Source organism: Neopsephotus bourkii, unplaced genomic scaffold, assembly GCF_033783945.1.
Source record: "Neopsephotus bourkii isolate Nb327-2 ecotype Australia unplaced genomic scaffold, CSIRO-AGI_Nbou_v1 NB_346, whole genome shotgun sequence".
NCBI classification, from domain to species: domain Eukaryota; kingdom Metazoa; phylum Chordata; class Aves; order Psittaciformes; family Psittacidae; genus Neopsephotus; species Neopsephotus bourkii.
The window spans coordinates 790,183-817,582 of record NW_026900852.1 but is presented as its reverse complement, the minus strand read 5'-3'; the positions used below and the strand labels follow the sequence as shown (position 1 = coordinate 817,582).

The 27,400-nt window shown below is 49.1% G+C and overlaps 1 protein-coding gene across 5 annotated transcripts in view; it reads left to right on the top strand.

Moving 5' to 3' along the window:
- GFPT1 (glutamine--fructose-6-phosphate transaminase 1) overlaps positions 1–27,183 on the top strand; it is a 36,133-nt gene extending 8,950 nt beyond the window's left edge. For 2 of the 5 annotated variants that reach the window (XM_061348210.1, XM_061348214.1), the window contains exons 2-20: positions 291–398; positions 770–877; positions 1,541–1,666; positions 2,269–2,327; positions 3,517–3,651; positions 5,081–5,142; positions 5,336–5,415; positions 6,303–6,356; positions 9,203–9,308; positions 10,476–10,639; positions 11,498–11,593; positions 11,842–11,939; positions 13,954–14,074; positions 15,900–16,057; positions 17,674–17,788; positions 18,095–18,222; positions 18,933–19,100; positions 19,389–19,550; positions 20,144–20,413. In XM_061348210.1, the coding sequence (XP_061204194.1) occupies positions 291–398; positions 770–877; positions 1,541–1,666; positions 2,269–2,327; positions 3,517–3,651; positions 5,081–5,142; positions 5,336–5,415; positions 6,303–6,356; positions 9,203–9,308; positions 10,476–10,639; positions 11,498–11,593; positions 11,842–11,939; positions 13,954–14,074; positions 15,900–16,057; positions 17,674–17,788; positions 18,095–18,222; positions 18,933–19,100; positions 19,389–19,550; positions 20,144–20,188 (2,093 nt within the window). In that variant the 3' untranslated portion in view covers positions 20,189–20,413. Of the gene's footprint in view, positions 1–290; positions 399–769; positions 878–1,540; positions 1,667–2,268; positions 2,328–3,516; positions 3,652–5,080; positions 5,143–5,335; positions 5,416–6,302; positions 6,357–9,202; positions 9,309–10,475; positions 10,640–11,497; positions 11,594–11,841; positions 11,940–13,953; positions 14,075–15,899; positions 16,058–17,673; positions 17,789–18,094; positions 18,223–18,932; positions 19,101–19,388; positions 19,551–20,143; positions 20,414–26,993 lie in introns of those variants that run through there. The other 3 variants (XM_061348211.1, XM_061348213.1, XM_061348212.1) reach the window with 3 other exon arrangements.
- Positions 27,184–27,400: the final 217 nt, after the last annotated feature.

Genomic DNA, 27,400 nt, shown 5'->3' with positions numbered 1-27,400 from the left:
CAGTGGAAGGGGTCCCTGCCTGTGGCAGGGGTTGGAGCTGGATGATCTTAAGCTCCTTTCCAACCCAAACCATTCTCTGCTCTCTTCAGGGTTGGGGATGTCACTAACATCCTCCACTGGACCTCAGGTGGGGTCAGGAAGTGCTGCGAGCATGGTGGTACCTTCAGGCAGGGGTTCTCAGTGCCGAGGCCTGTTGGAGCTGTACCACAGTGCTCCTCCTCAACAGACAGCACATGCAGGGCTCTCAGGTGTGACTCTGTTGTAAGCCTGTGCTCTTTTCCCCCATACAGGAATCTTTGCTTACCTGAACTACCATGTTCCCCGGACAAGGAGGGAGATCCTGGAGACCCTTATCAAAGGGCTGCAGCGGCTGGAGTACAGAGGCTATGATTCCGCAGGTAGCACTCTCTGAGCAGCGCTCATCCTGGGTTGAATCTTGGCTATTAACAGGGATTTTCAAGGTGTGTTTGTGAATGGTTTCTACTGCAACACACAGTGGAAGTGCCTCTGATCGTGTGGCTGAGGTTTGGATTCCCTTTCAGTATACATGTTTCTAGGAGTATCCTTGATGCCCAGAATCTGATGCTTTAAAAATACCCACGGGATGACCAAGGGAAAACTCAGGGCTTATCAAAGGGATTGCTTGCCTTTTTTTTGGAGGGTCAGCTATGGGGGAAAGGGCAGTGTAGAGAAAAATATGGACGGTATTTATGTAAAATACACTTTCTGTAATTCACGTTTTCTCTTCATGTCCTGTGGTGATGTTTAGGTGTGGGAATCGATGGCGGAAACGACAAAGACTGGGAAGCTAATGCCTGCAAAATCCAGCTTATCAAACAGAAGGGGAAAGTGAAGGCTCTGGACGAAGAGGTTCACAGTATGTATCTCCCTCCCATTCTTTGCCTTGGAATGCCCTCTCATCTCCTTCGTGGTTTGAAGACCACCTGCTTTGCCCAGGAAACTGTGTTTCCACATAACTTGTGTATAAAGTGCATGTGCTGTGAAGAACCCAATGATCCTGTGGGCATTGGCATGAAGTTACAGATAAATCCTGATTTCACAAGAATCACATCCTGCTCAAGTCAGGTAGACCTGGAGTTTGTTTTAGAAAACACCTAAAAGCCCCCAGACAACAGACTCCTTAAGCTGGGGAAAGGGAATTACTGGGAGACAGTCATCAGAGACCTGGAGCTTGGGAAAAAAAGAGGAGTGCTCTTAGAAGTCTGTTAAATCTCTGCACAATGTGAAGGTTGTTGGATGGGGAGTTCATGTGGGCGCTGGGAAAGGCATGGGAAGATGTTCTTCAGAGGAATCATGGCCTCTAGTTTGCATTTGACACCTGATGTGTTATAACTTCCCTTTCCTTATCGTGTGCTAGTGTCCCTCCAGGTGCAGCGGGCTCTTACCCAAAGGGAAGGTGGGTAGCTCTTAGTGTAAGGAGACTGTGTCCCTATCAGCATTGCTGTTCTGGTGTAACTCCCACTTTGACTTTGGCATGGGGACACCCCCTTGGGACTAAAAACCTCTACTTCTGCCACAGAGCAACAGGACATGGACCTTGATATCGAGTTTGATGTGCACCTTGGAATCGCCCATACCCGCTGGGCCACTCATGGTGAGCCCAGTCCCATCAACAGCCACCCACAGCGCTCGGATAAAAACAATGGTGAGTGGGTGCTTGAGGCACTGGCAGGTCTTGGAACATCATAGAATCATGGAATGGTTTGTGTTGGAAGGGACCTTAAAGCTCCTCCAGCTCCAACCCCTGCCACAGGCAGGGACCCCTTCCACTGGAGCAGCTTGCTCCAAGCCCCTGTGTCCAACCTGGCCTTGAACACTGCCAGGGATGGGGCAGCCACAGCTTCCCCTTTGTCCTGTCCCTACAGGTCCTTGTCCAAAGCCCCTCATCTGGAAGAGCTTCTGATGCCCAGTGTGTCACAGGGCAGTGGGTTTATTCAGGCTGTGCTGCCAGTTACTGTGAAGCTGGAGGGGTTTGGGCTCAGTTTCTGGCCATGGGATCTTTGCAGCCATGACCAATCCCAGGGAGGGCCAGGGTCGGTGCCCAGAGGTTGTGTGGGAGCTGCTGAGCACTCAAGTGGCTCTTACACCATGGCAGGACCTCAGTAGCCCTTGTCCTGCCAGGGTCATTGCTACCTCCTGCCCGGCCAAATGGGGCAGTGAATGGGATGGCACCAGGGGCTGAAACTCCTCTGCTCTGCCCATGGGGACTGGTGCCGGGGCTGAGCAGGGCCTTTCCTCCATTCCCAGAGTTCATTGTCATCCACAACGGCATCATCACCAACTACAAGGACCTGCGCAAGTTCCTGGTGAGTGATGCTGTGTGTGTGACACTCACCCCCTCGCCCCCTTGTGCTCCCACACTTACCCACTCCCCCACTTGTATTGTCACCCTCACTTGTCCCACTCCTCCACTCACTGCCCCGACTCCCATTCACTCCTCCGTTCATGTTCCCCCCTCATGTTTTTGCACTCACATTCACTCCTCCACTGTGCTCTCACGCTCTCTCCTACTGTGAGTTCATTCTCACACTTGCATCCTTCCATTCCTCACTCACATCCTCCCCTCTCACTGCATTCCCCCACTCATACGCTCACATTCACACTCACTGCCCTACTACAGTCCCCAACTCACCCTCCTCCTTGATCCCTCACACCCCCATTCACACTCCCCACTCGTGTCCCTCACTTGCACTTGTCCCCTTGAACTCCCTCCTCATACACTTACTCCTGTACTCCTCTCCCTTTTGCACTGTCGTGTGGGCACTCACACTCCCTTTGCGTACTCACTCCTCTGCTTGCACTCTGATCCTCACCCTCACTCCTCTCATGGAGTGGGAGGGTGGGAGAAGGGAAAGGAGGTAAATGCAGAGAGGAAGGGATGAAAGGGAAAGGAAGTGGGAAGGAGGACAAAGATGAAGGGAAGAAGGAAGGAAAATGAGAAAGGAAAGGGTAAGGAAGAAAGCAGGAAATGGGAGGCAGGAAAAGGAGTCCAAGGGAAAGGGAGGGAGGGAAGGAAGAAAAAGAGAAAGGGAAAGGCAGGAAAGGAGAAGGCAGAAAATAAAGGGAGAAGTCAGGAGGGGAAAGGAAGAAGAAATGGAGGGGGGAAGGCAAGAAGGAGAGAAGGAAGAGGAAAATCAGGAAAGAAGAAGAAAGGGAAAGGCAGGATGGAAGGATGGAAAAAGGGAATAAAAGAGGAAGGAAGAAATGCAGGAAGGATAAAAGCAGAAAAGGAAAGGTAGGGAGGCAGGAGCTAAGGAAAGGCGAGACATGAGAAAATGGGGGAAGAAAAGCTAAGGGGAGGGGAGGAAAGGAGGAATAAAAGGAGAAAACAAAAGTCAGGAAAGAAGGAAAAGCTGAGTAGAAAGGAACATTGGGAACAATGTGGGGCAAAAGGGCTGAGGGAAAGGGAAGGAGAAGCAAATGAGCCAAGGCAGGCAGGAGAAGCAAGGTGGGAAGGGGGCAGCGGGCTGTGACCAGCGTGTGCTGTCGCTGCAGGAGAGCAAGGGCTATGACTTCGAGTCGGAGACGGACACGGAGAGCATCGCCAAGCTGGTCAAGTACATGTATGACAACCGTGACAGCGACGACATCAGCTTCACCACCCTGGTGGAGAGGGTCATCCAGCAGCTGGTAATGCTGGGAGCAGGGGACACACAGAGAAAATAGAATCATAGAACGGTTTGGGTTGGAAAGGACCTAAAGATCATCCAGTTCCAACCCCCCTGCCATGGGCAGGGACACCTCACACTAAACCGTGGCACCCAAGGCTCTGTCCAGCCTGGCCTTGAACACTGCCAGGGATGGAGCATTCACAGCCTCCCTGGGCAACCCATTCCCGTGCCTCACAACCCTCAAAGTAAAGAGCTTCTTCCTTATATCCAGTCTAAACTTCCCCTGTTTCAGTTTTAACCCATTACCCCTTGTCCTATCACTACAGTCCCTGATGAAGAGTCCCTCCCCAGCATCCCTATAGGCCCCTTTCAGATACTGTAAGGCTGCTCTGAGGTCTCCGCGCAGTGTTGCACAGGGTGAGGTGGCCAATGTGGTCCTGTCAGGCTGCACATAGGTCATGCTGCGGCACATGTTACGATGTGGTTTTGTCTTTCCTACCTCCAACAGTTCATCAAGCTCTATGTTGGGTTTTCTTTAACATGATTCATTCCTTGGGAGAGAAATGGCTACGTTTTGGGGCATAGAAGTATCTCGAGGCAACGGGTCCCTGGTGGGTTGCGTGGTGAATGGGCAGGGGGTGAGAGCTGATGTGGGATGGAGTGGGAATAAGTGCAGTGAAAAGAAGTCTGGGTCTCAAATCTTCCCTGCAGCCTCCATCTGGAAGAGGTGCTGACCCCTTGTGGGAGCTCCACTGCTTAGCGTGTGGCTCCACTTGCTGCTGGGTGGTGCTCAGGAGCAGGATCCGTCTGCAAGAATCCATCCCCGAGCAGGGACCCCTTCCACTGGAGCAGCTTGCTTCAAGCCCCTGTGTCCAACCTGGCCTTGAGCACTGCCAGGGATGGGGCAGCCACAGCTTCTCTGGGCACCCTGTGCCAGCGCCTCAGCACCCTTACAGTAAAGAACTTCTTCCTTATCTCCAACCTGAACTCCCCCTGTTTCAGTCTGAACCCATCACCCCTTGTCCTATCCCTACAGTCCCTGATGCAGAGCCCCTCTCCAGCATCCTTGTAGCCCCCTTCAGACACTGGAAGCTGCTCTGACACTACGCAGCTTCTCTTCTCCATGCTGAACAGCCCCAGTGTTCTCAGCCTGATTCCATACGGGAGCTGCTCTGGGCCCAAGCATCATCGGGGCTTCCTCTGGGTTTGCTCCAGCAGCTCCACATCCTTCCCATGTTGAGGACGCTGGAACCATGCACAGTACTGCAAGTGGGGTCTCACACAGGAGCTGTAGCAGCAAAGACCAGGGATGTATTGTGCTGGCAGATCATGGTGGCTCACCCATTGGCACCTCACCTGAGCAGACACCCCAAAGCTTTGATGCTGCTTTTACCTGCTCTTTGCCTCTGTAAGGATGGGATGAACAGTTTGTGTTTCTCTTGTTCCAGGAAGGTGCTTTCGCCCTTGTGTTCAAAAGTGTTCATTATCCTGGTCAAGCAGTTGGGACCAGGTAGGTATTGCTTTGGGAAAGAACATCTGTGTTGCATCCCCATATATTGCTCTTTTTTGGCATGAAAGAGTGTTTTTATGGAAGGAGCTTGCTCTTCTTCAGCCCAGTTCAGTGCTGTGCTGGAGAACAGTGGCTTCATGGGGTCAGATGAATCTTGGGGCACCTTGGGCTCTAACTCCATGTCTTCCTGCAGGCGAGGCAGCCCCCTGCTTATCGGGGTACGCAGTGAGCACAAGCTCTCCACCGACCACATCCCCATCCTCTACCGAACGGGTAAGTGGGAGCATCCCTGGAGCCTGGCTCCAGGCACAGACAGCATAGGGTTTCACAGGCATTGGAATACATATTAACACTTGCAGACTTTCATCTGTAAATGAAACCATTACAAAAATGGGATTTTGGGTGGTTTGGAGTCAGTTTTAACCACCATGTACCTCAGGTTAGTCTCTGTTGTGTAATCAAAGCTTTAATGTCCAGTGGTTGCAAAGAAAACACATCTTAATGTGGTAGAATAGAGTAAAATAGGGTAGTAAAGGTAACAGTTTCGTTAAACTTATATCATAGAATGGTTTGAATTGGAAAGGACCTTAAGATCATCCAGTTCCAGCCCTCTGCCATGGGCAGGGACACCTCACTCTAGACCATGCTGCCCAAGGCTCCATCCAGCCTGGCCTTGAACACTGCCAGGTTCATGCTTTGTGTGTGGCATGTTGGCATTCACAGGCCTGGCTGCTTTCAAGACCAGAAATGTCTGTGCTGTGCCAGCTTTCCACTGTCACAAACCTTTCCCCTGTCCCCAGTGTGACTTTTAACAAGCAGAACGCTGGTACCCTGTGTGTGGCACCCACAGCTCATTGTCCCTCCATCCTCCACACGTGTGCCTAACCACCACAGACATGTGGGTGCCCCCCGGAGAATGAAAAGTGCCTTAAGAATCATTTGTCCTTTTCCTCCTCTTTTAAATGATCCCATAATTTCCTGTTGTCAGAGAAGGCTGAACCTGTACAGTCACTGGCCTGGTTCTCTGGGCACCAGTAAGCTGTGCTGTGGTTGCTCTGGGTTGGATATTGAGCGGTAATCTCAATGTATGTATGTATTTTTTCACTGATGATCTCCAGTTTGGTGTTTGACAGTTTCTTTTCCCCCAATTACACTTTCAGCCGTGCAATCTATGGATCATTCTTTTGATGGAATATCCATAAAAATGGAGGAAGGTGCCTACGAGAGACAATTTAATACTTCCAAATTTCAGACAAACCCTCCAGTTCCTTAGGAAAGCAATCACGAATGAGACAAATACGCATTGTGTCTTTACTATGTGGTTATTGCTTTCCATGCAGTGAAATGAGTGGGAATTCCATCTGCATTGATGAAACCAATCCACCCATGAGTCCACCCATCCCATTTCAAATCTTCTGACGCAGCTCTCAGCATATGTGCACAATTGATGCCTTGGTGCAGCTCATGCTATGTGCTCCCTGCTGCTCTGATTATAGAAGGAAACAGTCAATTGCTTTAAACCCTCTACCCTTAAGAGAGTGAAACCCTGTTAGGAGGTTGCTAATGATCATAGAATCGTAGGATAGTTTGGGTTAGATTGTCAAAGAGCTGCATCATCCCTCCTGGTTGTAGCAGGAGTGTGAGTTGCAGCTCCTGGTAGAAGCATTAAGGTTGCCCTGAGGCTGGGACTTCCTTCCCTTTGCTCATTTATTAGGGCGAACCAATGCACATTAACTACTTCAATTCCTTTAAAGGCTAAACCCATCAAGTGTGGTGTGATGAACCACGTTCACATCTGAAGCAGGAGAGTGCTCTTCTATAAGAGGAAAGGAACTGATTCTTAGTTTAATAAGTAATTGTGATGCCCCCCTCAGCAGTCCATGGCCTTGGGGGTGAAACCTGTGCACTGTTGCTGGAGGAGAAGCAAACCTCAGGTTGTTCAAAGGGAACAGTGTTTGCTCCATAGGGAACTGCTTTACCTGAACCCAAACATTAGAATCATGGAATGGTTTGGGTTGGAAAGGACCTTAAAGCTCATCCAGTTCCAACCCCCTGCCATGGGCAGGGACCCCTTCCACTGGAGCAGCTTGCTCCAAGCCCCTGTGTCCAACCTGGCCTTGAGCACTGCCAGGGATGGGGCAGCCACAGCTTCTCTGGGCACCCTGTGCCAGCGCCTCAGCACCCTCACAGGGAAGAGCTTCTGCCTTATCTCCAACCTGAACTTGCCCTGTTTCAATTTAAACCCATCACCCCTTGGCCTACTGCTACAGTCCCTGATGAAGAGCCCCTCTTTAGCATCTGTTAGGTGAGGCTTTGTTTCTTTTTGCCTTCTTCAGTCAGTGTAAAGCATTAAGGCAGGTTGACCATAAGTCCTGGGAGCTTTAAGAACCAAAGTCCCTCAGCTTTCAGAGGCTTTCCTGAACAGCTGAGACTCCCTCACTGATTTTTTACCCTACCTGTGTGAATTCTCCATGATGTCTCCTCCAGCCTTTAGTTTGAAAGGGAAAGAATGAAAGATGAAGTCTGTGTTGCTTCTGAATTGTAGTCAATAGGAGGTAGGTGCTGCAGAGCAAAGATGCAGGTTACCTATAGAGAAATGGACAATCTGAACAAACCCATGGGTGACATAACTGCAATTGGCTGATAATACTCACTGGAACTTCTCAACCCCTCCCTGGTCAGGTAGATCTGTAGTGCATGTGCACAATAACAACACGTTCCAGGTAGGATCCACAATACAGGAAAGCAATGGCACATAATAAAGACAATGCAGGGCAATGTGCTGATCTGAGAACCAAATTTGCATGTTCTGATCAAGTCGGGGTGCTGCTGGGGTGGGGGGGACAGCCACTAACACCTTTGCTCTGTCCTTTCTCACTGCCCAATCAGCCTTTCCTGCCTCAACTCAACAATAAAGGACCTGTTTTCCTCATGCACTGAACCAGAGGGCTCTAAATTCTTGGCTGAGTGGAATGTTCTTCCTTAAGGAGTATCAACATGAAAGCAGTAGTTTTGCTTTACAGAAGAATAAATCCAGACCTCGTGAGCTCTGCTTACATCCCTGAATCAGATTGGTGTCCAGTGGGTGAAACACAACACGAGAGCTTCAGGAATAAATATAACAGTCACTTTAGTGGTGTTATTCTTTGGCAATAGTCACATTTTGCACAATCCCTCTTACCTCTTACCGGTCCCTGCACAGCAACCAGCTCATTCTGTCCAAGGTGAGTGCAGAGAACTAAGTGTCCTGGTCCTCACCTGCATGCCTGATGGGCTTTGCCACCAAAAAGTATATGGAGGATTGGAAGGAATTGCTGGAATACCTCAGAAAGGATCCCTGCTCAAACACTGCCTTTATTTAAAGGCTTAATACAGGTTTATCCTAAGCTGACTCTCAGTTCTGTGTCTACCCATCTCCATCCCTGGCAACAGTATGGGACTCACAGTGGTTTGCCAGCTTTTTGGATCAGAATGCAGTGGTTGTGTTTGGTAGCTCAGGAACACCACCAGGTACTCAATCATGGATTTCCTGAGCTGGGAAGCATTAGCTCAGCCAGACAAAACTCAGTTTGGGTTACATGTGCTCACTGGAACCGTGTGGTTGCTCAGGCAGCAGCTCTGAGAGATAACTGACAATGGAAGAGCAACCCTGCTCCATTTCCCACAGCCTCAGGAAAGTGAGTGCAACAGGAGCACAGGAGAAACTGAAAATGATGAAACGGGGCTGATTCCATCAGGAACCCTCAGTAAATGTGACTGCTTCTAAAGCAGCTTGAATCCACTCCCAGCAGAGCTACACATGAGCTTTCATTTGAGCTTTCGCTCATACTTTCCTGCTAACGTTACATTGCAGGCTGAATTCAAAAGCACATCCAGAGCCTTGCAAGCCAACTGGGAAGGGGCCCACTAAGGCGGGTGCTGCTCTGCTGCTCTCTCCCACCGTGGCTGCTCAGTTAAATACTGCTTCATGTTGGTACTCGTGGGGCCTGTGGTGACACTGATGCTGCAGCCGCGTTCCGGTGTGTTGGCACGTGTGGTCCCTAACCCTTGTGTCTTCTAGGGAAGGACAAGAAGGGAAGCTGCAACCTGTCTCGTGTGGACAGCACCACCTGCCTTTTCCCTGTGGAGGAGAAAGCTGTGGAGTACTACTTTGCTTCTGATGCTAGGTAATGGGCTGCCGAGCCTTTTAGTGTGTGTAAAAATACCCTGTTTAAAAGCTAAGGCTTTGAACAGGCAATGGGGTGGCTGTGACTTTGTTCTGGATAACATATAAACTCTGTGTACATGAATCAGTTACCATGACCCTGACAGAGACAGAGGGGGGTTAGATGAGGGTTTCTGTTAAAGGAATGAACGCTTATCAAGCACATCTGTTGATAATGTTTCTGAGGTGAATGATAGGAAACCTGAGAGAGCACTGACTGAATTAACAGCCCACATCCAAACTGTGCTGATTCCCCAAGGATCTCTTCACATGTGCAATTCCTTTAGCATCAAAGGTGTCTGATTTTAATCCCAGTGGAGAGAGTGAAGCCTAATTGGGCAGCCCTTACCAGAGCTTTTGGGTTTCTCTGCATTGGGGACATGAGCGTTTGCTTAGGAACTTGAAAGCACTGCCCTGCATGACTTCTGCAGTACTTCTTAGAGCACTTTGGAGGGTCTCAGGACACACTGATGGGTTCTGATTTTAAACAGCTTTTCAGTGACTTGCCCAAGGTCAGAGCAAAAGTTACTAAACCAGGGAGCTGATGCATTTTAGAACAGCTTGATTCCTCAGCTGTGAGAGTACACCCTAAAACCTGGCTGCAGATACATTCCAGCATTGACATTCCCCAAGTAAACTGCAGGCAGGGAAAGGTTTTTGATAGTACCTCATCCTCTGAGTGCTTCTACACTGATCTCTGAGCACTTTAAGAGGTGGCTGAGCTCTTTTACAGATTGAGAGAGTGCGGTGCAGGCAGGAACAGTGGCTTCTCACTGCAAAAGGCAAGAAAGGAACCTCCATCTGCAGTCGAGCATCCCTGTGTGCTAGAGCAAGTTTCTGCCTGCTTGCTACCTCCTAACAGTCAGATCCCAGTGCTGCACGTGCTGCTTTGTCCAAGGAGTTCCTAGTTTCTTCTTAAAGCAGAATAATGAGTTAGGTGGAAAAAATCCAGTTACATTGGCAGTGTGGAAATGTACTTTACAGAACCCACCTTCTTTTAACAGAAATTCCATTGACGTGAGCAACTTTTTTGCCTCGAAAGCTGTAGGTTGGATTAGAAATGGGGCTTTAGCCCTCATCTGCCTGTGAGGAAACAATGTCTTATGGCAAATGGTGTGTGCTTTCGTAGTGCTGTCATTGAGCATACCAACAGAGTGATTTTCCTGGAGGATGATGATGTAGCTGCTGTGGTCGACGGCCGGCTTTCCATCCATCGCATTAAGCGCACGGCAGGCGACCACCCTGGACGGGCTGTCCAAACCCTGCAGATGGAGCTTCAGCAGATTATGAAGGGTAAAGTCACCTGTGGAGGTGCACGGGTCCTCCCCTGGCGTCACAGAATGAATCAGGTTGGAAAAGGCCTCTGAAGGTCCCCTGGGTGAGGGGGGACCTCGTGGTCTAAAAGCAGAGCCAAGTAGGTCAGAGCGTTAACGGTGCTTGTTCAAGTCGGGTTTGGGGTGGTGCCAAGGACAGGAATCCCCTGGCCTGCTGAGCCCCTGTTCCAGTGTTTTATTGCCCTCCTGGTGAACAAAGTTCATTCATCTGGGCCTTCCCTCTATTGCATCTACTGGGACCTGGCCTTGAACAGTTCCAATGGTAAGGTAGTTCTTGCAGCCAGAATCTGTTGTTTAATACAATAAGAGGAAGGGTCAACTCTGAGATTTAGGGCTCACCTTATGCAGAACAGATGAAAACAAAAGCACAGATTGCTGTGCTTATTTCATATACCAAAGTAAGGGGGAAACAGTGCATTTCTTCGTTATGAATCAGCAATCTGTGCCATGGCAGGGGGTTGGAACGAGATGATCTTTAAGGTCGCTTCCAGCTTAAACCATTCTGTGATTCTAGCTGCTAACACCATAAAGGAGAGGACTGTGGGGCAGAGAGCTTTGCCTCCTGCTTGGAGGCATCCATTTTTCAATATGGATCCCTAACAGGTTTGCTGTTGCAGATCTGATCCTTGACTGACACATCCTAGGAACTTCAGTCTAGCTTCCCCAGTAAGCAGATGCTTTGGCAGAACAAGAAGCATCAGCTTAATGATTCCTGACTGGTCGCTGGCCCGGTAGTGGCTCTGGTTCAAGCTTTTCCCTATGTACACAGGAAAAAGGTAAATTACGAGGAGATTTTGTTTCTTTCTTTCTTTTATAGGTAACTTCAGCTCGTTTATGCAGAAGGAAATATTTGAACAGCCAGAATCTGTCGTTAATACGATGAGAGGAAGGGTCAACTTTGATGACTACACTGGTAATTGAGATTTATGGCTCAGTATCCAGTAGTTACAAAGGAGGAAGTGGGTGATGACATGGGAGATTAAAACATGCTGGTGTAAGATGATGTGCCTGTCTCCCAGGGAGTGCTTCCAGAATTACTGGTGGCAAGATAGCTTTTGGGGATGGTTTTCTGCCAAGTGGTTGATGGGGATGGTGACAGGCTGTGTGTCAGCACTGGTGCTACCTGGCCACCCTAACTGTCTCTCTGAATCCTGCTTGCAGTAAACCTTGGTGGGCTGAAGGATCACATCAAGGAGATTCAGAGGTGTCGTCGTTTAATCCTCATTGCCTGTGGCACGAGTTACCACGCTGGGGTTGCGGTGAGTGGCCAGTCCTGAGCTGCAGCTGGAGCTGAGCTGCGGGCACAGTGTTGTGTGTGTCAGGCAGGTTAAGGATTGATTCATCAGGGACTGTAGGGGTAGGACATGGGGTGATGGGTTTAAACTTAAACAGGGGAAGTTCAGGTTGGAGATAAAGAAGTTCTTTACTGTGAGGGTGCTGAGGCGCTGGCACAGGGTGCCCAGAGAAGTGGTGAATGCTCCATCCCTGGCAGTATTCAAGGCCAGGTTGGACAGAGCCTTGGGTGACATGGTCTAGTGTGAGGTGTCTCTGCCCATGGCAGGGGGATTGGAACTATAAGATCTTAAGGTTCTTTCCAACCCAAACTGTTCTATGATTCAGGTTAAGATTGAGCAAGTCCACCCTGATGAGTGGAGACCCTTCTGAAAGCTGCATACACCAGGCTTTCAGTTCCCCAGCTACAAGAGTAGGAAAGAGAAGCTGAAGAACTTATGAAAATGTTGCCTAGGACTTTATTGCTTTAAAACCTCAAACCTGCTCTGTCGTAGGAGACAGTTGGCAAGGGAGGAGACAAACAAGAGCAGGCTGCAAATGCTGCAGCAGGGGAGGATTTCCTCCTCTGCTATTTACAGAGACAGCGATGGCGCCTGCTCAGAGGCATCGCTGTGCTTGCCCAGCTCAGAGGAGAGGTTTCACTTTGTACCAGACAGAAGCAGCCCTGGCTGCACCTACCACCAGTGTGGGATTGACCTCATGGCTGGTTAAAACGCGATGGCTGTAGGTGGAGCCTTTCCAGACTGTAGCTTGGCAGCCCATAATATTGCAATTAAAAGTCCTCTGCAGCTTCACAGAGGAATCCTTGAGCTTCTCTCAGAAGTGCTGCAAACCACAATGATGTTCATGGGTTTGCAAGGGCCAGCAAAGAGCACTTTTGTTCAGCTTGGCCAGCCCTATAAGACAGTGTTAGCAGTGATCCATCAACACGTGTCTGGCTTGGCCTGGGTACAGCTGGTGGTTGCAGAGTTCTTCAGCAATACCAGCCATAGCCTGATAGAAGGACACCCTCTGTTTTATGATATATAGGTATCAGTAGGTAAGTGATGGAGAAGAGAAAGAAGCACAGATGTTAATGGTAACAGATCAAGGAAATGTCTATGGAAGTGAGATATGTATGAGGTGTGTACTCGGCACCATAGTTCTCAAACACATAGAGTGAACCAGAATCAACTCTTCCATCACGACACATTGGAGCTGTAGGCCAGTTTGAGTTTGTATTATTCTAAACCAGTTGAGGCTGATTTGATAGAGTTTTAGAATAAATGTTTTTGGTTTTTGGTTGATTGTTCTCTGGAGGGCATACTGAATATATTTATTTTAAGCAAAAGCACGTTAATAAACTGCATGTATGCCAGGAGGACAGTTTTAAATGTCCTCTTAAGTGCCAGAGCACCATGCTGTGCTACTTCTGTAGTTTGGAGTGTGCCAAAGCTGTGAACTGCAAAAATACAAAGCAAAACAAGATCTGATGCATCAGTTCTTGGTGGACAGCATCCCACCAGCTTCAGATCCCCACCTGGGGCTGGTTTTTCCAGGAATTGGTGGAAAAGAGCTGCTGAGCCTCTCTCCATGGGGAAGGGGTAGGCTTTGCCTTCCTTAGGGCCTGGATTGTGGGAAGCTGACATGGAATCGGGTGAGTGTCCCTGCCCATGGCAGGGGCGTTGGAACTAGGTGATCTTAAGGTCCTTTCCAACCCTAACTATTCTATGATTCTATTTAAGACCAGTCTATATGTGAGGGAGGAATTGGCCTCCCAGGCTCTGTGTGGTGCCAGGAGCAGGGTCACTTTGCACAGGGGTGGTTGTGCGACTTGACTGTGGGTAATTAAAGTACAGCTCAGCACTTGTTTTCACAGGCTATTTTGATAGTAATATTTTCCAGTGTGTGGCAAGCAGAAGGCTTTTTTTGGTGCTCAAAACACTTGGTGTTTTTTACACATGATGTAATATGTCACTTTCTTACATCTCCTTTTACCAGACCCGCCAGGTTCTGGAAGAACTGACGGAATTACCTGTTATGGTGGAACTGGCCAGCGACTTCTTGGATAGAAACACTCCTGTCTTCAGAGATGATGTTTGCTTTTTCCTCAGCCAGTCAGGTAGGGTTGCACTTGACATCCCCCCACTGCCTCCCCTCTTCCCTGTAAATGTGAACTTGAGAGGGAAAAGGTTTTAGGGCCAAATTCTTGTGCCTGCCTGCGGGGTTGCACATGGTATGTGTGTGAGAAGAGATTGGCACGCATGTACTGGAAAGAGGGAAGAAACAGAGTGGTTCTCCTCCCATCCCTCTGCATGCTGGAGCAGGATTTTGTTTAGCTAGGTCCTACATATGGTAACAGTAGTTTTGTTTCCCTTCTCTGTGAGGAGATATTCCATCAGTCACCATTCTGTTGAGCTCTGGTAAAGGCAGCTTAATGGTGTCTTTTCAATAGCTGTAGTTCTCTGGTTAAAGTGCTACCAAATACTGAGCCTTGTGGTGGATTGGAGCCATGAAAGAAATGAAATACCCACAAGCATCAAAAAAGACGACCTTGGAATGGAATATGAGATAAAGACAGACTTAAGCACTAATGATAAAAGCTATGTGTATCATATTCAGAATACTTTCAAGGACAATTGCAATACAAAACTACAGTATTGTTTTTCCTCTTAGTTGCATTTACCGTTACGGGTTTTCATAACTGTTCTTCACCTTTGACACCAAAACTATTCCTTCCTTATTCTCCATAGGTTAGAATTCTGTTTTGGTAGCAATTTTTCATTCTTGGTATCCCAGTAATTCCAAATATCCCCTCTTTGTGGGGAGTCTCTTGGTAACGTTTACCCCCCTGGGGTTCTGAATACACGTGGGGGTGCTTCTGCTTCCCCTTTGAGACACAGCAGGGATGTAGCTCTCCCCCGAGGTGCTGGATGTGGCAACTAACAAAGATATTCCAGGAACCTGAGCCTGGTCATCACGCAACACAAACCCAAAGCAAATACTGAGTTCAGATCACTCCAGTTGCTCCCACCCATAAATCTGTTTCTCTTGCCTTAGATTCCCCCCCTGCATGACTTGCTCTCGGTGGTGCATCACAGCTAGCAGGGGTGTACTGAAGGAGACGTGCACCAGGCTAACCTTGGGGGCCTTGATCTCTGTTGTCACCTCAGGAGTACTCAGGAGAGGTGTGTCCTTTTAGGGCAAAAGCAAACTGGTAACACCAGATGGCATTCACAGTGGCTTCTGTTTGTAGTCCCATCTCTGGAGCTCAGCTCACAACCAGTGCTGCTGCATCCTCAGCACAAGGATTTTTGCCCTGTTCCCCCATCATGTTCCTTTAAACCAACTTCTTCTGCTGCCTTTTTACCTAATTTTTGAATCAACACACTAAGTGAGGCTGGACCTCAGCCTGTGTTTGCATAGTGCAATTTGGAACAGGAATGATGAGTTTCAGACGTAACCTCTTTGATAACAGACTCCACAAGCTCACATGGTGTTGGTACACTGTGGCAGCCGACGTTCCATGAGTTCCAGTGGCAGCAGGGTGGTGGGAGGATGAGGAGGTGGCTGTAACTTAGTGCCACTGCAACCACTTCAGCTGGGTGATGTCCAGGTGAATCTTTATTAACCAGGAATAGGAAGAAGGTTGGTTTTGTGAATGGAACAGCACTTGGAGACTGCCTTTTGCTGTTGTTTTTCAATCATTGCAGAATGCTGACTTTTACCTACACCAAACACCATTGGGTTTTGTATTTTCTAGATTTCACTGTCAACTGTTTAGGGTAAAACACAATGTGTGAGGGCTGAAATAACTGCTGGCTCCTCTGACTTGCGGGCAAATACAAACCTCTAAGATTCAAGCTGGGAAATGACTGTGGTTTACATCTGCAGTGAGAGCAGTAACTGGTACTGACCCAGAGCTTTGTCAATACTTGTCTTTCCAGGTGAGACAGCAGATACGCTGATGGGTCTTCGGTACTGCAAAGAAAGAGGAGCCTTAACTGTAGGAATAACCAACACAGTTGGCAGCTCCATATCACGGGAGACAGACTGCGGCGTCCACATCAATGCAGGACCAGAGATCGGCGTTGCCAGTACCAAGGTCAGTCATAAGTTTACAGACCCCACTGATTAATGAAGCTCCTTCCCAAAGTGTTCATCATCAATGGATTTGGGTTGAAGGGACCTTAAAGCTCACCCAGCTGCAATCCCCTGCCATGAGCAGGACACCTTCCACTAGAGCATCTTGCTCCAAGCCCCTTCCATCCTAGCCTTGAGCACTTCTCTCCTTGTTGCTATCGTTTGCCATAAGGTGCAGACTCAATTTAAGGTCTAACGATGAAAAAGGATATTAAAAGACAAGGTTATGGAAACTCCGACCTCATGTACGTGCCCTTAATGGCACTGCTTGTATGGTACTAAAACTATACTTTTTGCACTGGGGGAATGGTGTTTTACCAGTATGTATGTCCACCCAATAGAATTATCATGTGGTTGATGCATCCGCTACACATGATACAGTATAAACTTGCTTTGCTGCATTTCATTTTGATGAAGTGCTGCTGCATGGTGAAATCTGCTTTGATTTAGTTATATTTAGAGGCGAGATGATGTCAATCTGTTACATAAATGCAGCCAAAAGCCACATTTGAGTTTAATAGTTCATTGGGGAATTTGATCATGGAAACTTCATGAGTCTCTTACAAGAAACTCTTGAAGGAGTTGTTTGTCCCTGGCTTGTCTCATGCAGCCATCACTGCAGTTTGGAGATAAGGGGAAATGGCATTTTCTCACTGGTGATGGGGGAGTTACCATCGTTGTGAACATGAACTTGAAAAGATTCTGCCCTAGGTTCTCCAGAATGTCATTTTGAGAGCACATTATAAACAAGCCAAGCATTGTTAGGGGCCATTTGGTGCCATTTACTTCTGTAACCAACTGCACTGCAACTTCTGTAATCAACTGCACCTGAACTCAGTACTCACGGTCCCTGTCAGACTCTGCTATAGGCAGTACAACTGCAGCTCTTCTAGATTCCTTCAGAGCTATTTAAATCTCCCCTGGTATAACAGCATGAAAGTTTGATCATTGTTAGAACATTCGTGTTACAAGGCCTTTGCAGTAGCTGTGTGATGCTGTCCCTTTGGTTTGGTGAACACAGTTGCCTCAACTTGAGCACTGATTTCACTTGCCTGTACAGCTCTTTATCCCCCTAAGTCAGTGGCATCACTCACTAAAGAAGAGGGGTGGGAAACGACCATGTCAATGCCTTTGTGTTCCTCAAAGGGGGTCCAGAAACCTTCCAGTGCTGTTGTGCTGGCTGGGTGTTAGTGTTGGGCTTCACTGTACATCTCCAGTCCATGGCTCTGCCCAGCTTCAGTGCTGTCAGCATTTAGTTGCAATAAAGAAGGACACAGGTCAGGTCACAAAATAGGATTTGATAGGAATCTTAGAAATATGCCATTTTGCTCGTTGTGTCTTCATCTCTTGAAGCATAAGGAGGCAGTGCCATTTCATGCCTCCATTTAAGATTTGCTCCAGTGAGATTTCCCTGTGAGTTTCCTGTTCATCTTGGCTATTTAATTGGGCTGAAAGCTGCTTTTTGGTACCATGGGAAGGATAAAGCCAACAGCTAGTCTAAGGATTTCACACAGCAGGTGGCAACCACTGGGTTACTTGTTGTAGTGATGTGTTTTGTCTCTCTCCTCCCCTTACTAGGCCTACACCAGCCAGTTCGTCTCCTTGGTGATGTTTGCTCTGATGATGTGTGATGACAGAATCTCGATGCAGGAGAGGCGCAAGGAAATCATGCGTGGGCTAAAGGGACTGCCAGGTAGGAAACTGCTGCACTGATTGTGTCTCACCAAGTGAAACTCAGTAGCATGGATGAGCTTCAGCAAGGCCTGAACCTTGTTTTGAAAGACCAAGGGGATCAGATGAGTGCAAGGTGACCGTCAGCAATAACTTTGTCTCCTGTGTTCTCTCTGATGTCTTCAAACCACTAAAATGGACTGTTAAAACACTGAGTCCAGTCTTTATGCAAATCACTGCTCTCTGTATATGAGGAATAAAGAGTATGTGTAGCATGAGAGGCACAGGCACATAAACATGCACAACTAATTCATCTCTTTCCTCCTAGACTTAATTAAAGAAGTGCTGAGCATGGACGATGAGATCCAGAAGCTGGCCACGGAACTATACCACCAGAAGTCAGTTCTCATCATGGGACGTGGCTACCATTATGCTACATGTCTTGAGGGAGCTTTGGTAAGAGATTTCTTGCTTTAAAGCTGGTTCAAACACACTTAGCTGGGGACTTCGGATTTCCATGGAAATGCAGGAAACTACATGTGGCTACAAGCTGTTTTAAAGCAGCCAACAGCTACTGCGTGTTGGCTGACCCAGGGAGCCAAACAGCTAAAACACAGCACATTGCTGCTGAGACCCCAGTCAGGGAACAGCCATAGGCTACAATGGGTTGAAAGGTGTATTTTCCACATTCACACTGGGAATGCTTCACTGGAGCAGGATAAAACCACCCTATGAACTGCTGGGGTGGCATTTGAGCCATGCTCAGTATCCAAAACCAAGCATGTACTTTCTGTACCCAATTATTGTTACTGCAGTTTGGCTTTTGGAGGAGATTGCTGTTGTGCTGTCACCCACTGACATGCAAACACATCCTCTTTGTCTTTGCCTGCCCAGTTCAAGACTATGATGATCAGTATGTTGTCAAAATCATAAGGCCTGTGGCGGGCTTGGTGCTAGAACTGAAGTGTGAAGGGCCTGAGAGCAGTTCAGCCCAGATGCACTGCTCTGATCTGGCCTTTCAGGCTCCTTTGTTGGTGTACTGGATCTGGGGAGAGCCAGAACATGTTTTTACCATAATACAGAGAAAGTGGAAGAAACTAGAGACAGTTAAACCAAAATGACAAGGTTTTGTCCAAAGGTTCATGAATTACTTATTCCCCCTTTAGAAAATCAAAGAAATCACCTACATGCACTCAGAAGGGATCCTGGCAGGGGAGCTGAAGCACGGCCCTCTCGCACTGGTGGACAAACTCATGCCTGTTATCATGATCATCATGAGAGACAACACGTATGCCAAGTGCCAGAACGCTCTGCAGCAGGTCATTGCACGGCAAGTGAGTACCTGCACAAGTTCACAGTGCACCACAAACGGTGCTTTTAATATAGAAGCAGTTGAAAGAGCACTCAGCCTATTTACCTTGGTACCACCAACTGAAACGGGAGCTCAGTAGATACTCTGGGCAGAAGCCTCATGCAGTTTGTTTGCCCCTTAAAACACGCTGCAGGGCTGCCCATGGGATGCTAAGCTGTTTTGTTCTAAACTGAGTTCTTGCTACTGCTGCTCTGAACAGAAGTACAAACCTTCCAGACCTGTTTTTCTTCAACGTTTCCCTTTGTTGCAGGGGCGACCTGTTGTGATTTGTGATAAGGAAGACATCGAGACCATTAAGAACAATAAAAGAACAATCAAAGTTCCCCATTCAGTGGACTGTCTGCAGGGGATCCTGAGCGTTATCCCCCTTCAGCTCCTGGCTTTCCACCTTGCAGTTCTCAGAGGATATGATGTAAGTACAGCATTCCTTCCCTTCTGTGCTCGTGTTTGCTGTGTGCAGGTTTGGAAGAGATGTGCTGGGAGATGATGGAAGTCTGGGGGGTGTCTGTGTAACTGCTGGGAGCTGTGGGGAGGGCAGGTTACATGGAGCTGGTGTTACAAACAGGACTGGAAGGTTCTCTAGCGCCCTGGGCTGAGTTTGTGCACTTGGGGTTTGGACCCGTGGCTGTTCTCTGGTGTGAGCACACAGTGTCTGCAGGAAGCTGAAAGGAAGGTGACAGCACACAGGAGGATGTGTGACAGAGTCTGCTTGTGTCAGGGGTTTGATCTTTAATACAGGCACTGGCCTCTACCTTGTATCACAGTGACCTTTTATCATGTGAGCACTGTAGCAATGCCGAGTAAAGGGACTCACTCCTTAGCTCTCAACAGAGGAGTCGTGACAAGGAGGTTTATGGACTTTTTCTGCACAGATTGTCCTAAACATGCAAATATGTTCAAATCTTCTATTTAAACAGAGAACAACCGTTCCACACGTTGCAGTTATACCCAAACAGGAAGTGTGTGAATACTCACGAGCGTGTTCTTTCTCCTCCCTCTCTGCAGGTTGATTTTCCAAGAAATCTGGCCAAGTCCGTAACTGTAGAGTGAAAGATCATCTGAATCATAGGGGCAAAAGGGGGATTAAATGAAAGACTTCTTTTTGGTACCAAAATAACTTGATTTTAAAGTCCCCTAGGTAAATCTTATTTTGGTAAATCGTTGTTTGTGTATAAGATCACCATAATTCCATTACATTAGTGATTGTCAGATTGATTCCACGTGCTATGTCAATAGCTTTGGGGTTTTTTGAACAATAGACTTCCATGCAAGATGTTCAGTGGTCTTCTTTAAAGATGACTGAGTCTTCTAGGGAAGGGGGCCTCCCCTTTACAACAGTGTCATTGTTTCTTATCCACTGTGGCTCACTCCAGTTGTTGATGAGACGCCATGGAACGTGTTACCTGTCGTGCTCTCAGGCAGTGAACCAGGATACCAGAGTATCCAACGGGAACAAGAGCTGCTACTGGCCATGCTTGTGCAGATAGTTTAACAGATAGCATGGGGGGTAAATTTCTGCCTCATGTACAAAAAGGGAGTTCAACTGACCTGTCACAGCCTCCTAAGTTCATGTGCTAAGAAAGCAGCGTGGCTTCAGCAGGATTTTATGTGTGCCAAATACTTTGCCAGTGACAATCGTGTGGACTCAGTGGGCCACAACCTGGTGTAACATCAGTGTAGACCTGTAGTTGTGCCTGTGAAGACAGTGGAACTCACGCCTTCGAGTAGGAATGGAAGCTGTGGCCGACCTGGTGTGGAGGCTCCAAGTGGGAGAAGAAGGAAAACCAGCAGTGCTCAGTCTGTGCTGGCGTCTCATTGCTGCTGGTTTGGGCTTTTTTAAGTACAAGTCTGCCTGTGTTGAAGATCCCCCGCCTTGAACTGAGCACTGTGGCACTATAACACGTCCTGAGGACCCAGCCTTGTGCTGCTGTAGGTCACTGACTAGTCAGAATGTGTAGACGAGAGTTTCTGCCTTGTACCTGCAGCAGAGAGGGCACTGGAGTTCCCTTCCTGAGGCTCGCTGCCTTAGCCCCAGTCCTCTAATGAAAACACAGGTTCTGGGTTATCAGGAGCAGGTTTTATGTGACTTGTGTCCAATTAAAACTGGAATGGCTAAAAAAGGCTCTACAGACACGACAGAAATGCATACCTTGGTGATAGTTGTATAAGCTTGCAGAGAATCAGCAGTGACACAGAAAATCCACCTTCAGGACTTGACACTGACTTTTCCAAAGCCATTAAGGGGCAGTCAGCCATGTAGTTCCCCTAATGCAAAAAGGTGGGTTTCCTACCAGCTCAATGGGTTTTGAATTGGCTTTACAACACCCTTTAGAAAGCAAAAGCCCCCTACAAGGTGTGAAGCGACACTTGCCCTGTGCGGGTGAGGGTTCCACATCACTCACTGCCCCTGAGGAATGGCTCTAACACTGCCACTGCCCCTTAAAACCTGGTTCTGCCTGCACAGGGGACCCCTGTGTCCGTAGCAGTTGTGGTTTATGTAGAAACCACAGCAACTGTTGAGCTTCAGCTCGGTGTCAGCTCAAGGCTTAGTTTTATTCTGAGTGTGAGATGCTGGAAGCAGCTTCTCCACCGTTGTGTGTGTGTTTATTAATACACCAAATTCAGGCTGTTCACTGGGCTGCCAGTGTCTGTTTAAGAGCCAAGTGATAAATCCTGCAGTTTATTTGTACACTGACTAGGCCAGTTACATGCCTCTGCTTAAACATGACCAGTGACTCCCCTGCTTCAGCTGGAGGTGATGCTTGTCCTTAAGGAAAAGCCAGCACGTGTCCAGTGCTAACGAAGTGAAGACAGTTCCTCTTCTCATTCAGCTTGTGTGGGATGTGTTGGTCAGAGGGCTGGAACAGGCAGTTTCCCCCACCCCAGCACAAGGACTTGCAGTCTCACCTCCTCTGTTGCCATTAGGAAAGGGGGCTCTCATGCAAAAGAACCCTGCAAAGGGATAATTTAAGCCCTTTTTCTCCTGTTCCCCTCGGAACAGAAGCAGCCAGCTTTGCTTTTCTCAAGCCTTGTACAGGTGACTGTCCACTAGGTTCACAACCAGGAGGCTTGACATCCCTGTTCCCATACAAGTTGCTGTTCAGTAGTTGGATAATTCAGGCTGTTCCTTGAGTAAGTTGTACACAACAAGGACCAAAGAGCAGGAGCCTGGGTTAGACATGTCCAACCTCATATCTGTGTAACTGGACACGTAGTGCTGAGCTATTTGGCTTTCTGCTGGGATAGAGAAACCCTTCTTCTTTGTGACTTAAGGCCCTAAAACCTATGCCAGGTTCCTCACTGTCAGAAGGAAAGTAGCATTCACCCCCTGCATCCTCCAGGTCACCACCGCAAGGCCTGAAGCTCATAAACCCAGGACAGAGGTTTAGTCACTACTTGGTGTAAGGTTTAATAGCAAAGAGTGTCACGGAGCACACTTGCCATGAAGAATTCCTCTGCTGAGCCTGGTAGGGCATGGTTCAGCATCTCACTGCTCGTCGTTGCCATGGCTGGGAGGTGCGAGTGGATAGAGGACTCCCTTTGGCTTCCCTTTACCTCATCTCGTCTCGGTGTGATGCATTGTGATGAACAGATGATGTTTCTCTTTTCCTTAGGCAACTTTCTAGGGTGTCTCGTGGTATTTATTAACAGCTAGGCAGTCTTCTGCTCTCCAGGATGAATGTTTTGCTTACTGAGCCAGTGAAATTCCCTCCTTCCTAACTGAGGTGGTTGAAAGTTCAATAGCCCCATCCCTAAACTTGAGCCACAGGTAAACACGGATAAAGGCCTTTGCATTTGGAACAGCCTCTTCCTGACTGCTTTTGGCAGTTTATTTAAGGAGCCATTCTCCTCATCTGCATCAACAGAAGCTTAAAGAGAAGCACGTGCCTGTAGGTCTTTAGGGGTTTTAATCACCAGAGAACCTTCAGCTCTGCACGTGCTGTTTCTGCCTAACAGATCTCAAACCAAGTCCACCCTGCTCTAAGGCTATTCCACACCAATGGATTAAGTTGTACAGGGAATAGGCTCTGCCAGGGAGGTTTTTCCCCTCCTGAAGAAGGGCTACAGATAGTTCTGTCCTCAATTTGTCGGATGAGTAAGTGCTGCCTGTGTGCATGTTCCTACCAAGAGCTCAAACCTGCCCTTGGGCAGCCGTGTCCTTGGAAGACGCAGCAGTGACACAGCAAATGCCATCTCCTTTTAGCAGGGTCTGACTTGAAGGGGATTTAGGTACCAGTAACACGGGGATGCTCTTCCAGCCCCAGAGCTGGACACCCCCAGTGGGTGAGTCTCAACCCCTCTGTATGAAAGAGCTTCACAACAGACCATTTCCCAGTCAAGTGGGAGGGAGCTCATGGACCCAACAGGTAGTGATGCTCAGTTTGGAGCCTTAAACCTAGCCTAAACACTGCTGCAGATTGAGGCCTCTAAAGGCATGAAGAAGCCCAACACATGAGTGTGAAGTTGGGATTCTCCCCTCTGGAGCTGCCCCTGGCAGGCCTTGACCCCATCCATGAGCAGGCACTCAGTGTGTGGATGAAGGGAGGGATTGGACTGAGCTGTCAAAGCAGCACATCCGTGTTTAGCTGTGGCTGGTTTTAGATCCTACCTGGATGTTCCAGTCTTGCCTCAAAGCATGGAGTCCCTCCTCTGCATCAGGAACGGGAAGAAGAAGCAACAAGGAAGTGTTTGGCTTGAATAAAAGGAAAGAAACCTCTTTGCCTTCCATTCAGTTTGTGTAAACAGACATTTGAAGTGGCAAATACCCCCATCTCTTCCCTTCTAGCTCTCTCTGCCTCTGCTTGTACATAACCCAGCTGGCTTGGTTAGTGGGGACCAGTCTGTACCTTGTTTCCTGTCGTGTGCTGTATGCAGAAGATGTCTTTTCCTTTGTCTGTAGTGTTTTATAAGTTGGGTTTTGTCTTTTTTTTTGCTTCCTTTTTTTGTATCTCACCCTTTGAATAAAATCAAGTGCCCTACATGAAACAAACAGAACTGCTGGTCTTCAGTTGAACCCCACTTAGGAATAGGAAACCCCCGTTTCAGAGAGCAAACCCAGGCTGTTTGTCCTGTCTGAGATACAGACTCTGATTCCCACCCGTGATTATCCACTAGCCAAGAAGAAAGCCCCTCAGCTGCCCCTAAGGCAGAGCAGTTGGTGTTGCCTTTGGCACCTTCACTCTCATCTGACTCCCACTTCTCCAACACCGGGCAATGGAAAATCACAGCACAGCCAAGAGAATATCCCCTATATTCCATAAGTGTTGGAGGTCCGGGTTTGGAGAAGGAGAAGGAGAAGGGGTTTGGGTGCTGAGCCAGCAGAGGAGGATGAGCCCATGGGTAGCCCATAGTGCCCATTGCAAGGCAGCAGCTGTGGGATGGCTCATGGCTAAGCCATATGTGGATAACGGCAGTGACAAAACAGTGTCTGAGATTCCATCTCCTCCAGGATTGATTCCAAACACCCTCACTTGTTTCCATGGATAAAGTGGACTCGCTTTTCTCACCTACACCTTTCCCATACAACTAAAAGGCCACGAGGTTCCTCTTTAAGGCTCAGTGCCCTGAATCAATGCACGTACCTTTAGTACCACGACAGAATTGGTGCCTACGCGGGTGTCGGGAGCAAGCTGTGCTCTTCTGCTTGCTCAGGCACAAAAGGGTTTCTGAGCTACTTGAAGCCTGACCCAAAAGCTGCCCCGTGTGCTTAAGAAGAGTTAACTTCTGACTCATTTCCATGCATTTATCATGGCTGGAATGAACTGCAGGCCTTTAATAACAAAAGGAGGAGAAGAAAGCCCATGGACTTGCCAAGATGGTCCTGCAGAGCTTACCCAGCCTAAGAGAATCAGACCCACAAAGCAGACATTCTGGCCCCTTTCCCCCCCTCCTCAGCCTCATTCCTTGTTGTTTAGGTCAGATCAACTCTGTTCCCATGGTCCTTACAAATCCCTATGGAAACGAGTTCAAACAAACACCAACACTGGATCCCGACCGCGGCCGCCAGCCCAGACACGCTGGAGGCACTCACAGCCCAGCACGGCTCCAAGCACAGGGATAAGGAGGCTCCCGGGTGCTCCCGAGCATCCCGAGGCACCCCGGGACCACGGGCGGGATGGGTGGAAGTGGAGGGTGACCAAAGGCCTTGTTGAGCAGGAAATGGCCCTGCATAAAGCCCAAACCTGGGCTGTGCTGAAGTGATGCTGCGGCGCCTGCTGAGGGGATGTAGGATGGAGCACATGGGATCGAGCATCCTCAGCGTGTTTGTGATGATACAAAGGGGAAGGAGGCAGGGCCCTGGGCTGTTGTCTCTCCCCCAGGCACTGCTGCAGCCAGGGAAGGACACTGTGAGTCCCTTGATGCCACTGGAACGAGGACCATGGCTCCTGATGAGCAGGAGAGCTCAAACCCACTCCTAACCCTGGAACAGCTTAAAATCCATCACATCTGCCCGAGGAGCATCCTGTACCTCATCACTTCACCCTCCTGTTCCTCTCTGTGTGGTCCTGTGGTCAATGCCTGCATGGAAAAGCAATGAAGGACCAGTTGATGCACCAGCACCAGCTGCAGCAGAACAACTGGACATGCACAGCTCCAAGAGGAGCTGTTCCTGAGCAGATGTGGGTGCTTGCTGTTAGCACAGGGGTTAACAAGAACCTGGGCTTTAACACCATGGAAACAGCTCAGGAACACCGCTCCCATCAGTAGGAACGAGCTGGGATGGGACTCACCCGCCTTTGCCTTGCTTGTGTCAGTGGCTGTGGAAAGCACGACCTCAAGTCCTGTTCCAAAGGGAAATAGCTGCTGTTACGCTATGGCTGGATGAGCAGATGAAGAGCTACAGCTGCTGCTCAGCCCGTGGAGCCCAGAGGATGCTGCTTCCAGGGTGGAAATGGGTAGAAAAGCCTAAAGAGAGGGGTCCTGTGGGACCCACAGCAGCTCCCGACCTCACAGGGGCTGTGGCTGGCACTGGCACGGTCATTCCTGGTTCCTGCCTTCCCCAATGGAGCTTGGGAGGTCACAGCCCAGGCTGTTCTGACTGCATCCCGGCATTCCCAAAGCACAGATACAGGAGCAGCTCCCGTATGGAGCCAGGCTGAGAACACTGGGGCTGGAGAAGAGAAGCTGCGTGGAGACCTCAGAGCAGCTTCCAGTGTCTGAAGGGGGCTACAAGGATGCCGGAGAGGGGCTCTTCATCAGGGACTGTAGGGACAGGACAGGGGTAATGGGTTCAGACTGAAACAGGGGGAGTTCAGGTTGGAGATAAGGCAGAAGCTCTTCCCTGTGAGGGTGCTGAGGCGCTGGCACAGGGTGCCCAGAGAAGCTGTGGCTGCCCCATCCCTGGCAGTGCTCAAGGCCAGGTTGGACACAGGGGCTTGGAGCAAGCTGCTCCAGTGGAAGGGGTCCCTGCCCATGGCAGGGGTTGGAGCTGGAGGAGCTTTAAGGTCCCTTCCAACCCAAACCAGGCTGGGATTCCATGATTCACCAACACCCAGCTCCCCCTGGGGTGCACAGGGATGCTCAAACCTCCACCACATCCCAGAGGTGCAGGAAAAGAGAATCAGAGCTGAGCACAGCCCCCTTGGGAGCAAGGATTAACCCCCATCATGCCGAGTATCCCTGTCGCATCCCAGTTACAGGGAGCGATCCCATCAAGTGCGGACACACGAAGTCCTCCTTTCTTTAAGCACCACAGAAAGCAGGTACCCCTCTTCCAGGGCTGTTCACCTCCGTGGCTGATGGGATGGACCCGTGGCCATTCCCAGATGCCAGCTCCCATTCCGGTGTGGAATCGCGGCCGCAGCTCATGCCCCAAGGGCTGTTCTGTTCTCTTTATGGCCTGTCCTTCTTGCAGGTGGACCGCATTGCTGCCTCCCGAGACTGAGCATCACCTCTGCCCGAGCCACTGCCGAGCACTGCCAGAGCCTCCGGGGGAAGGAGAGGGTGAGCTCCAGCACCCAAGGGTGCCACCTCCCCTGCCCGCACCAAGGGCAGCGCTGAGCATCACTCAGGTCCCGTGTTCTGCACTCAATAAGGCACAGACCCCCCCCCCCTCCAAGAGACAGCCCCGGGTTACTCCAGTTGCTGGTTGTGTTTTGCACTGCGGTTTTTGCTTCAGTTTTAGGTTTTAAACAATAAAAATCTCCAAAGAGGTCTTGAGTTTTAAAGCCAGCGCCAAGCCCGGAGCATCCCTGCTCCAGAGATTGGATTTGCTTGGGTGGATCCTTCCCTTCTTGGCTTCTGCAGCCCAAGAAACAAAGC